General features: G+C 34.9%; 2 protein-coding genes across 4 annotated transcripts in view; one reads left to right on the top strand and one right to left on the bottom strand.

The window, feature by feature from the left end:
* Window positions 1–9,047, top strand: part of LOC139121788 (sodium/calcium exchanger 3-like) — a 90,480-nt gene extending 81,433 nt beyond the window's left edge. For both annotated transcript variants that reach the window (XM_070686948.1, XM_070686947.1), the window contains exons 16-19: window positions 451–526; window positions 2,921–3,074; window positions 4,462–4,637; window positions 5,134–9,047. In XM_070686948.1, coding sequence (XP_070543049.1) covers window positions 451–526; window positions 2,921–3,074; window positions 4,462–4,637; window positions 5,134–5,253 — 526 coding nt within the window. In that variant the 3' untranslated portion in view covers window positions 5,254–9,047. The remainder of the gene's footprint in view (window positions 1–450; window positions 527–2,920; window positions 3,075–4,461; window positions 4,638–5,133) is intronic.
* Window positions 9,048–10,738: 1,691 nt separating this feature from the next.
* Window positions 10,739–13,481, bottom strand: part of LOC139121790 (protein mono-ADP-ribosyltransferase PARP14-like) — a 44,358-nt gene continuing 41,615 nt past the window's right edge. For both annotated transcript variants that reach the window (XM_070686949.1, XM_070686950.1), the window contains exon 26: window positions 10,739–13,277. In XM_070686949.1, the coding sequence (XP_070543050.1) occupies window positions 12,997–13,277 (281 nt within the window). In that variant the 3' untranslated portion in view covers window positions 10,739–12,996. The remainder of the gene's footprint in view (window positions 13,278–13,481) is intronic.

Below are 13,481 nucleotides of genomic sequence, written 5' to 3' on the forward strand. Positions count from 1 at the left end.
AACATGTGGAGGACACTGTCTAAATTCAAAATTTTTCTGTGTCTGTACTTATGATTTATCAACAGCTGATAGGCATGTTACTGTGGCTCGAAAGGGAAGTAATCTTCCTTTAAAAAGGGCAGAATACATTCTAGAATTTGTCTTTATAATACGCAGTGTCAGCATCACTGTCTTATAGTGACAGATTTTTAAAACCCCTATAATGCTTGCTTGTAATTTCACACTCAGCACTTCTTGACAAAGAATTATTTGCTGGAGAGTGCTTGAATATGTTTGAACGTACCATTTCCATATTGAAAAGTTTCCAATTTATTTTGCACAAAAAGGAAAGTTCTCTGTGACTGCTTCAACAACAGCATTAATCAGGAAACCTATGGTCATTTTTGATAATGAATACCAAGATTTGAGTGCCAAAAAGTTTAAATTTGATGATTTTTTTTGTGCTTTCAGAAAAGCCCTGAGTGGATGGCCCACTTTCGTCTTCTCTCTTATGATGATTGCGGCGTTGACGGCCGTCATTGAACAGGTAAGTAAAACACATCCCAATTTGCATTTCAAGTTTTATCTTACTGTTTGTGTTATTGTTTTTTTTCACTGACAACATTTAGATTTTAAATATTTTATTGAGATCCAGTAAGTTTCAGGACGAAAAGCACTTATTTTGATATAATAGTTTACTTCTATACTTGACCATCACACGGAATATGAATTTCTTTTGAAATGAGTTTGCAAGAAATGTTGATATATCACATTTGTTGGTATTCAACAGTGTTTAAACTGGTTAGCTACTGGTGGCTACAGATAGTGGTAACATCATAAAGTAATTCATAATCTCAAACCTCATTGTAGAAGGGCAACACACTGCCCACTTGTGATTAATTGAAGGGGGATTTTCATTAGATAGGGGGATTCGTGCAATCTCTCATCCTGGAGAAAACACCGGGAATTGACACCAAATGTATGCATGATTAGGTAAGAAGGAGATAAGTGCTTAGTTAAGAAAAACGAGGGAAAAAAATTAAGAACTGGGGATTGTAGAACTCTGACGTGTGATATCATTGTCGTTTTGTTTCCAGATTGATTAAAAGTATTGATTTTTTGCCCCTTAAGCAGATCAATGTAATTCAGAATTAACACTTTCAATTCACTACGAGTTTCAGACCTCTTCTGCATCAATTAAAGACACATTCATCTCCACTTAATTATTTGTTCCCATGAAACAAAAGAACCACTCTACCCGGCTTTGTTAGAAAATAACTGTTCCACTTGTGACTGTGTCCACTTCAACCATAGATCATTAAATAAATCCATAGCCTAAGTCTACCTGAAAAACTATTATCTTGAGAGGCTTCCCTTGTCATCATAACAATGTTGAACAGAGTCAGATATTACTTCCTGATGCATGTACTTGAAATGCTCTTCCAGGGAAATTTTTTTCTTTTAAGACTTTTTTCTGTGAAATTTTCACTGTGTAAGCCGCAAAAGGACGTCATCCGTGGCTGTGTGTCTTTATTTTTAAGTTGCTCTCTTTCGTAACAGAGAGTGACTGATTAAAGAGTGGGCAGAGCTGTATCTTGTTTTGTCGAGGGAAAAGACTAATTGAAATACACTATAATTGTCACTGAACACTTGGAGGTCTGCTGTGGAGGGGCCAATTAGAAAGAAAAAGGAGATTGCTGAAATATCCCATCATTAACTTCATCCTGTCACTGAAAAGAGACAACACAAACAAAAGAGATGCAATGTTGATAATGAAATGTAGAAAATGCAGTGTCCTTGTGTTGTTTAGTTTATAGTCAGTTGGTGAGTCCTTTGGTCACGTAATTATTTTTTTTCTGGTTATGTCTTCTTTGTTGCTATCTGGCTTCCATGCTGGTCTTGTATAATGAGGATTTATCATCATTGTAATTTCTCTTTTCTAGTTTTCTTTTTTCCAAAATAAAACAAATTTTTCAAGGCTTTTTTCTAAATGTAATGCTTTGACATCAATATTATATCATGTATTCTGGAGTAAAAGTGCAGATTAGCTTGAAAGTATATAAAATGCAGCTTTACTTCTGCTTGTTCCATGTGATGTCACAGTTTTAATGTGCCACGTACTGTACTTGTCAGAGTTTGGTCAGGGTTAACAATTTTCAAAAATCGTATGAAAATAATTTTACTTAACAAATTCCTTTGCTGTTATGGAACCAGTAAAAATCACGTTCAGGACGCTGATCAGCCGTCATACAATGAACATAAATGCAAAACAGACAAAATGTGATTGATTTCAGGTTTCAACAGCCATTTTGCCAAACATACAATGTTGTATTTGGTAAAACTACAAACCTGGTAGACAACGAATAATTCTCTCATAATAAGTTTTGATTGCCCTATAGAGGGCGCCCTCTAAACAGATTTGATGGCCTTTCTCCCAAGATTTTATCGTGTAGGTGGTCATTCGAAGATACTTCACAATCTTGGTAATTTAGAGGCCAATGTACTATGCCAGTGACAGGGGCTGTTTTCAAGAAGACTTCTTCCATCAATGATTGCACAAAAAAACTACTTTATTTGATTTCAATAATTCTTTTTGTACATTTGAAAGTTCTAACAAGTAGAGCTCAGTATTTTTTGTTAAATTTGTCTTACTTGTGGGCTCTGAGCTAGTGATAGTACAGTTCATAATCAGTCACTGAAAGTGCATTCAGCTCCATTCTCCAATGAAAGGGAGGGATATGATTCTTGTTAATGATCAACCTGGAGCTATGTCTCGTATTCTTCCTGGTTTGTGAACAAAGTAAGCTTGATTCCTGAATTGATATTTTCTTTGTGTATATTGTAAAACAAAAGTGTAATTGTCTGATGGTTTTTATACACACTTCACAAACCTGTTTCTGTTTCATTATGCCAATATCTTTCCCTATGCTTTTTTCTTCAGATAAGTCACCTATTAGGCTGCGTTGTTGGACTCAGAACCAGCGTTACTGGCATTACCATTGTAGCCCTTGGCACAAGTTTACCAGACACTTTTGCCAGCAGGACTGCGGCTATGCAGGATCAGTATGCAGACGCTTCCATTGGCAATATAACAGGTGAGAGGTCACGGTGGCATATTGCACTTATGCAAATCATTGAATCGTCTGTCTGCTTACAAGGCCCCACATAGATTATATGACATGAACTTTCTTGTGGAAAGCCATATTTTTTCCGTAGCCACACTCCATTGAAAGACACGGGAAGTCTCCAGGGTTGAAGATGCCCAACAGGGCAAAAAGCCCTTCAGATATTGTAGTATGAGTTGACCACACGTGTTCAGAGGAGTTCAATGAAATCAGTTCATCTTGAAAGATCCAACAGGTATACAAAAATGACCCTTTTTACATGTGAGAAAGCTGCAGTGACAGCCATTGTATCTTCCTTTTTAGCGACTATAGACTATATAGTCTATAGAAGCTATTGGGATGGGTGTCCGTCCGGCGTCAGTCTGTATGTATGTATGTATGTATGTATGTCCGTTTGTGGGGCGTCCATCCACTCAAATATCTTGAGAACCACAGTACTTACTGATTTGATATTTGTTTTGTAGGTGAAAAATATGATCTTGAGAAAATGCTTTTTTTAATTTTTGTATTGTTGAAAATAGGCAAATTAATGCCAAAAAGGTGTTTCTGGTAAAAAATCTTCTTCATAAACGCTGGTCAGACAGCTTTGTTATTTGGTATACAGGTCCCTAGGGACAACCCAACTTAGATTTGTTCAAATTGTGATGAAATATACAAATCTTTATTTTTAAGGAATTTTTTGTCATTTTTGGTCAAAACGTTATTTCATCAAAACCGCTGGTCTGACAGCTTTGATATTTGGTATACAGCTTCCTTCAGATAAACTTAATATGAAATCTGCAATTTTGTATTTTTGGTGCCATTGTGTTTCTCAAAAACTACTTGTCTGATGCCTTTGATATTTGGTATACAGGTTCCTAGGGGTTGTCTTAGTGTGATGCATTGAAATTTAATGAAATCTTCAATTTTTGTACTTTTTGGTCAATTTTTGCCATTTTTGGTCAAAATATTTGTTTCTCAAAAGTTACTCATCTGATAGCTTTGATATTTGGTATACAGGTTCCTAGGTTTTATCTTAATGTAATATATTGAATTTTGATGAAATAATCAATTTTGCATTTTTGCAGCTAATTTTGCCATCCTGAAATGAGCTATCAAAGATATCCGCCTTCTTCATCAATACATGTGTCACAAAAAGTTATTCTGTACATAACACAGCAGAGCTCTGTTAACTGTTGGGTCACTTGTTTTTTCAAAACCGCTGGTCAGACAGCTTTAATATTTGGTTTACAGGTCCCAAGGATGACCTTAGTGAGATAATTTCATACAGTCAGGAAATACTTAATTTTATATCCATGTCTATAGCTTCCTTTTTTAAAATTGCTAACATATCCTCATTTCTACGGATATCTTTTAGGAAGCAACAGTGTGAACGTATTCCTAGGTCTTGGACTTCCCTGGGTTATCAACGTCATGTACAAATATGTCAAAGATAAAAAATTACGGTACGCCACGGCTAATTTGGACCTTGCTGTTCAGGTGTTTGCTGCTTGTGGCGGTGTATGCTTGATTCTTCTCATAGTCCGAAGAAAGGTAAGTTGGAACTCAGTGACAAGCGCCCCCAGACAAAAAATAGTAAATTCTTTTGTTTTTTTGTTAAACAAAGTTCTTTTTGTTCGATTTCACACTTTGCATGATTTTCATAAATCGGTTCATATCAAAGTATGTATGGAAGTGTTGAATGTACGCAACATCAAAATGTAATTGCTTATTGAAAGTGTCCATCATCTGTCAATGATTTAGGTTCATCTGTAAGACTTTCATTGACAAAGTGAAATTTAATTTTTGATACAAAAATTTAATGGACAGTGCTCATTCCTAAAGATAACCCAAATGTGTGTTAGATCTTTCTTTAAACCACCACTTTTAATGACTGCTTTTTAGGATAAGTCATAATCTGTATTTGCTAAAGGTATTGCAAATCAAAAGGAAAAATAATAGTAAGTGTATTATATTGTTTGTTGAAATCAATCAGGACTGGTCACTCAAACAAATCATAACTGGTTTCAAATTTTTTGAACTCCACTAGGCACTTGGCGGTGAGCTTGGTGGACCCAAACTCTTCAAGTACTTAAGCGGAGTCTTGTTGGTGCTTCTGTGGCTCGGCTACATCATCATCTGTTCCCTGAGAGCTTACGACCACATCTAAGCAATGCTCCTATCAAGAAGAGATCAATAATGCGGGGCAGAGTCATGTGATCACCGTGTGACTGACATGAAACAGACTTCCTGAAGCAGTCTCGCTGTTCATGTTTTTGCAATATGATACTGTTGCAACTTTTTGAATTTACTTTGGATATATTAATGTTTTCTTGACAATGATTAGAGTATGCCGTTATTTCGACGGCCCAGCCTTCTGGAGTGTATGGTTTCTACTTCCAATTTCGCTCTTACCATGCACGGTAGAAGGGGGCATGTGCAAAAACATAGTGGAATGATAAGGACATATGATGTTGCCCTGTTGTACATACGATGTGTATATAGATATATATACATACTTGCACAGTGTTTTGGGATATATGTTTTGTTGTGTGTGCTTCTTTTACCATCGTGGGATGTTAGAGTGAGGGAAGGAAAGTGTCACAATACCCATGATTCAGTGCAGTCTGTGATGCAATATGTATTCATTTTTGACGTTACCATGCTTTAAAATGCTTTATGATGCTTTGTCAACTTGAAACATGTAGCCTCCCAACTGGTTTCGAACAAAAGTTTCTGCCAGATGCATTTGACACGGAGGAAGCTATTCCGGATATCTCTGAAATCCTGCCGATATCCATGTTCTGGGCATTCCAATCAGGATACATTGTAACTATGTCACACCAATGTGATCATGACTGATGTCATTTAGGTGGCAGAGATGTTGTTATCTCAGTGTTCATTTTCATTATTATATTTATGTTTCCTCATCCTCCCTTATTCATTTACAACATCATCATTCAAATCATAATCATACCATCACTATTGTTATCATAACAATCATCATCACACCCAATATCATCGTAATTTCTTTTGCTGCTGAAAATTTTGTCGCCAGAATTTGTTGTCTTCATAGCATGAAGACAATAATTATCTGCCTGATTGTTAATATTCAAATCATCATCATCATCATCATCATCATCATGACCATGACCATCATCATCATTTGCATCATCATCATCGTCATCATCATCATCATCATTTTCATCATTATCAACATATTCTTTATCTTTGTCATTTCATCAATCCACAGCACCGTGCCGATTTAAAGCATAAACAACTATAATTCACAAGTCTCCTTTGTGTCCCATTTTGTAAAGATTATTTCCAGTAATCTTAAACTGGACATGCTTGTTGTCACCAACACAAAGACGTTTTATCAACATGTTTATTGATATTTATCTCCACTGACCTGATCAATCCAAGAGGCACACACTTCTGGAAATTTTAAATATTAAGATATCAGTGATTTTAAAATTATGTAATTATAGATTTGATTTGAAAATTTTAATCCTAGTGAAACCTAAAGCTTTACAAATACCCTATTCGTTTCCATCCATGACAGTTTACAGTTGTTTGTTGTTGTACATGTAATTATTTTTTTGTCTTGTATAAATAGAATTTAGGTGTATATTCTGTAAGATTTATCTATTTATTGTGTGATGTACATTTTATATGACAGATTTTTCTATGGGTCAAAAAAGAGACATTTCATAATTTTTTTTGGAATAAGGCTTTACATATTTTTCTTAGGAGAATTTGCTGTCCAGGACACTTGATCATGAGCATAAATTGAAATGAGTGTTTTACATGCAGAGTATGAATCGTGACCTTCATGACAGAGTTAAAGCGTTACATATCTGTACTACCATATTGATATCCGAAAGTTGTTTTGAGAGAAATTCACACACTGAATGATGAAAGAACTTTTGTGCAAAATTTGGCTGCAACTTTCAAGAAAAAATGTTTGAAAAATCTGTGAATCTGAATACCTGGTGGTAAACTTGTTTTTCTTTGTCAAACACTCAAAATATATCAGTTGTTCATCGATGTATTCTATGGAAGCGTTTAATTTTGACCTATCATAGAAGTTGTGAGGTAGCTGTACGACTAGAAGAATGTATTTGGTTTTTAAAGCTGATTTCAGCAATATTATTTCCTCACGAAGTGCTGATAAAAAGCCATCCAGTCTCAGAGTACATGTATTTAGCTATTGCCTACTGTAAATAACCACAAATTGAATTTTGACTTTGAGGCAATTATTTTCGAATTTTAATCTTTTTCTGGATTCAACTGGAGATTGCGTGAGAGTATTTACACTTTTAAACACTGACCTTTCGAAAAGTGACTAGATTTCCCATTGTGTGCTGTGAAAGTAGATTTCTGAGGAAAAAATAATTTTAAAAAATGCACAAAAAAATAAATAACAAAGTGATTGAATAGAAGATAAAGGGGCAAATCTTTATCAGTAGTTGCCAATAGCAACAGAACAAATAGGTAACAGATTTAAGGACAAATGTGATGTGATTTTTTGATTTTCATCAAAATTCCTAAAAATTATGCACATATCAAGAATTGACTAGAGTTTGAAAATCATGAAAATATTGCTAAACTTTGACATCTTTATTTTTCTCAAATCATTCTAAGTTTTTTCAAAATACATGTGAACATACTTGGCACTTCTCTCCAAATAATTGTTTGTTGTAGCGATGTTGCTTTCCTCCATTCTTTCTTAAGAGTTCCTTTGTACACAGCTGAACCTTGACCTGTGACATCGCAGTACGTGATTTACACAAAGTCCTTACTATCAGGTTAAAGTGTATAGGTCTAGGAAATGGTTTGAGGGCAAAGGTCAGGGATAGTGTCAAATTGCAAATTGTCCAGGTATTTTGTAAACAGGGCTTAAAAAGAATTTTCGGGATGAAATGTTTCCATCTAAAGTGCATTTCTAGCGAGTCAATGTAAAAACTAAAGAAAACTAAAAGTCCAGCAAAATTCATTACAAGATCACCCTCTGTACAGAATGCAAAGCAAGGTTTTTAGCAGTATGGTAATTGCATACAGGAAAACTATAGATTGGTTCACCAAAGAACCAGCCTTCTATATCTGATGAATGGTATGTGGGAAGAAAAAATGGTTGAAATAATTTGTATCACCTCCTGTCCATTGCTTTCATGCAAGTAGGAAAATGTCCAAGAGTAGTTAGTGTGAATAAATGTAATTTTATTTTATTCTCTCTGAGAACTGGTACTACATTATGATAATTTGTTTCTTAAAGTAGCACTTTATTACTATCATGGTTCAAAAATCAGTATCAGTTCGTCTACAGGCAGCTGCTTTTTGTGTCTAGTCCATTTCTACTCTTTCCTGTAAACAAAGCCTTCAGAATTTTTTAAATCCTAACTCTGGTAAATGTGTAATGAACACTAATCAGTTTGTTTCACTGGGCAAGAGCAATTGGAAAAAAGACTGATTTTGCAATTATTGACAAAGCATCTACGAAATATATCAGTATTTGCTTTATTGGTGTTCATTTCATTTGTATTTATATTCCTGTGTATTTATTTCTCTTTAATTATTGCACCCAAGTTCTGTAAATTTTCCCCCTTTTGTAACATTTTCTGATTGTCCATTTGTTTTGGAGACGCTGAATTGAATCAAATTTCAATCCGTTGATTCATTTTGCTGATTTTTGTGAGAAATTTGAAATGGCAGAAGTGGGTGACAATCACATTTACAGAAGTGAAATTTTTACTTCGGGCTTTTAACTTTGACACATCTTTTTTTTTTTAAACATTGAATATCGGGATAGTATTATTTCTGTCTAATGTCATATTGTGATGAGACAGCTGGCATTTTTTGTCGCGTCTGTCCATATCTAGTGTGTGTCCATCTTTTACTGTACACAGCAAATTTACATGAATTTGCCAAATTCAATAAAATAGTCTGCTTTTTCTAACAAGACATTCTGTGTGCGACTACAGGTCTTTTTCCCGCTTCTAATGGAGATTCCCTCTTGGATGAACAGTCAGTCAAAAAACTCTAGGATTTTGCTGGCCCTGTTCCTGTGCAGGAAGATGATACCAAGTGGGAAAAGAACAATCTATTCTAAATCAGATTTCTCAGACTGAAAGATTCACTGTGTCACATCCAATATGGTACCCCTAAGAAGGGGTGATACCCGTTATGGATCACCAAGATATAAACTGAATCTTTTTTCAACAGAGATTTGAAAGGTAGACTTACACTAGATTTTTACATAAGGAATAATACAGCTTTTATGACTTTCAATAGCAGCACCATAATGAACAAAACTAAAATGGTAAAATTCACACATAAAATATTGCTTCACAGAGTAAATGCACTGAACCAATTTTGAAGGGCAGCTGCATGAGATATAAAGAGGCCCGGGCTGGTGGTGGGATCCAAGGCAGTCTACACATGGCAAACAATGAGAACTGAATGAATGAAAGGTGATAAAACAAAGACTGGCTGAGGCTGTGTGCCAATTGTGCATGATAGGCTGAGGAGAAATTTTGAGGGAACATGTTTACAACTGAAGTGGTAAGCAAAATGGAACAGTTTGGCAAGCAACCAAAACACATCTGTGTCAAAAACACAGATTACACTTAAAGGGGCAGGTTTATTATCAGCTTAATCTCTGAGCAAATTGACTGTGTAAAAATTTCAAAGGAGAACCGCACAAAGGACTAAAATCACATAGACAGTCAATGTCAACAACCACTAATGCAAGAACTAGGGTTTGAAAACTGCCCCTTTAAAGCATTCCAAATGAACCCACTAAGGTTTTTAAAGGTTGATTTGTCAACAAAGCATGTGCAAAACAAACATAAATCGCACATCTTTTATTACTTCCACTGCTCCCACAACCACACTAAAAGTATAGGTTTAGATTTTGACTTTCTAAAATCTAAAAAGTTTACAGCAAAAGATCGTAAACCTTTGTCATTATTACGTTGCCCAAATGCCAAATTTCCCTGGACTGACACAATCTTTGGTCCTAAGTGTCGGGATTGGTGTTGGTGTAGAACCCCTACCCCTATACATGATGGAATCTTCCAGTCTAGCTTCCAAAGCTTGACTTATTTAGTGTGACAATAATTGATTTACAATGCTAACATTCCATGTAATCATATTTCCTAAAAGTGAAAGACATCTTTCTTCATACAGTTTACTACGTTTCTGCAAACTTTTACATTGCAAAATTGATCCCCTATAGCAATGTGCACTGACAGTATATATGAATGAAAACTAGATTTCTGACCCCCAAGCTTTGGGAAACTAAGAAATTTAATCCCCCCTCCCCTCCCCCCCCCCCCCCTCTCTCTTTTTCAATTATTTCTCAGAGGTAAAATGTGACCATTCAAAGCACAGGTTTCTCAACACTTGCAGTGTAACACATCAAAAATCATGTTTGCTTATGACCCAATCTGATTAAAATCAGATGTAGAGTACGGCGACGTCTACTAACGCGTACGCGGTATTCTCTTGCCTCTCACTACAGGCGACACTGAGCAAGAGAATACTGCATACGTGTAAGTAGACGTTGCTGTACTCTACATCTGATTTTAATCAGATTGCTCATGACCATGACACTTGTATGTCCAATAAATACTGACAGTCCACTAAGGATATATTTTCAATCAATTTTTTATTGCATGGTGAGACGGTTCTTTGAACATTCAAGAAGCCCCTCATGACTTCAACTGCCATTACATAAAAAGATTTATAGTCAATAAACGACATTTATTGTAGATTTGTATTGTAGATTTGCACTAAGTGCCTGGTTTCATGTGCAATCAGGACAACAAATGTAAATATTCTGTATATATGGCCATATACATCAAGAGTGTGAAAAAAGTTTTAATCTTTAGGGCAGAATGTAAAGCAGCTGGCAAGAGTGAAGATTGGTGAACATAAAGACAAACCATGAATGTTACCACAGGTATAGTACACCTCCAGATTCAAGCCAGCTCTAATACCCTTGAAAACACCTTCAATTTGTGTCCACTAATCATCACTCATACGTATGAAGCAGTAACAAAACAACTCATGGAATACATCACTTGTTACATAATATTCCCAATTTCAGAAAACTGCTTTCTGGAAAAAATACCCCAAAACAAAATGTAGTAACATTTGGAAAGCAATCATACTACTATATGTAAATGTGTAAAACAATTGATGGAGAACAATATCACTTTCTAAAACTTTTCTTTTTTACCTTGTTGCAGTTTTATTTTTGGTGTTTCAGAAAATTGGAGTTTGAAACGAATGTTCTAACATACGACAAATTAAAATTTGAAAGGATGAATATACTTGGATATGTAAATAAACATGCAAGCTCAAACTGATTGAGTATTTATCTCTCTCTGCCTTTTTTTTCATCTTTTTTTTTAGATTCAGAAGAGATGTAAGCAAACAGCTTTCTGAGAAATCAATATCCTAAAACTGAAGGAAATGTAAACATATAGATCTTTGTTTTCAGTGCACTATTTCAATGTCAATGATTGACGTCTGATGAAAGATGAAAGATTATTATCAAATTAGTGAGATCTTTGTGTACAGGACAATCTCAGATTGCATTCTTTAATAATCCTTGATAAGCTTACAAACACATGCTAAATAGACTGGTGAAATTCATCTTCATTTCCATTACTTATGATTTACACAATGTAAGTTGCTTCTTGTCTTGTATGGTGAGATAAAAAATCATGTGAACACGCATCTTACAGATGAATGAATGACATACCCATATAGAGACAGAAGACTTAACTGATATTTTAGAGGCAATTTGCCATGCAGGTATAAACAAATATTACATGAACAGCATTATTTCAACACTACAGTTCACTTTTCCCAATCATGATATTTCTCATAAAAAATCACGTCTTAAAATACATTTCATATTTAAAAATTCACCAGGATTTCTCAGTTCACATCCAAAGATTATTTCTCAATTTTTCATCATTTGTGTGTACATTTCTCTTAGAGAATTTTCTCAGTTTAATTATTGAGCAAAGTAAATGCAGATTGAAGAATCTTAGTCAAGTTGATCTTTGTGTAACTATATTCTGACAAGGCAATAACTGTCTGGGTTGCAATATGGGTATGACTATTAAAAATCCTGCTCTCTGAAAATGCAACATCACCATCATAATCCCAAAACTGTTGGTTGCATTCAACATTGCTTAATATAAACATTTCGCACATTACACAGGAAATCAATCTATTACATCAAGAGTGATGTAGGACATAATACTGTTCCACATAAAGTAAGAAACAAAACTTCATAACATACACTCTGCTCCTCTCCACCAAATTAATTCACCTCTTTTTCTGAGTTGAAAATATACTTAGTAACAGTCTATCCTGTATGATGAGTCAAAAGCAAATTACAAAGGGAGTTGAATCAGGTTTTTTGCATTTTGGTGTACATCTCTGACAGTATCAACTTTATTATATAAATTATACATCTTTGTTATTCAAAACTTATAGTGCTACTGTATTCAGAGGTAGAATAATACTCAGGGACAGATATTCAGACTAAAAACTTTTACATTATTCTTTCAGCTTACCACTTATGGGTGCTCATTTCAAAGCTTATGGAGAAAATATAGTTTTCACCAGCTTAATATTGTGAAAATCAGGAATTTAATTTCCCCCCATACAGATAACACAGATGGCGGCCATTTTGAATTTCAAATATCAGTAAATGGTGGGGAATTTGTTACTCTAGTACTCTAGTACCAAAATTTGCATGGTGACCAATAATTTTATTCTTGATTTTGAAAGAAAATGGTTGAGAATGTTTTTTTGAAGAAAGTTTGAGCAAAAGTTTAAGTCTTTTATTTTTGAGGCACGATCGAACAATCTAAAGCATGAACCATCACTATTGGAACTGAATGAGATATTCAGGATAAGCCTGATTGTCATGAAAAACCACAAAGATGTTTGGATTGCTTGGATTGTCAACTGTGGTGTCATAGACGTCATAGGGGTTACTGGAACTTTTGGCAGGAGGTACATTCATGCCACCTCGACCTGTTGTATACTCTCCAACCAGTACTTTGACATAGTACATGTAACGGTAACCACTGCTTCCTCTTTTAGCATAGCCCATTGATGTGCCTGAATTTGCAGCAAAGTATGTTCCATTGCCATAGGCAGTTCCTGTTTTGAAAAGAACACCATAAATGATTAAAAATAAAATGTAAAAAGTCATTGTCATTGAAACAAAAACATCACAAAACTGCAGAATTGTTCATGATAGGTTGACTGTTTCCATTATTCAAAACAACTTATAAATTTGGATATTACTTTGATTTCCAGAAACAGGTGAAGCACATTCATTTGGAAATGTATGAAAACATGAAT

Source organism: Ptychodera flava, chromosome 21 (assembly GCF_041260155.1).
Source record: "Ptychodera flava strain L36383 chromosome 21, AS_Pfla_20210202, whole genome shotgun sequence".
NCBI lineage: Eukaryota > Metazoa > Hemichordata > Enteropneusta > Ptychoderidae > Ptychodera > Ptychodera flava.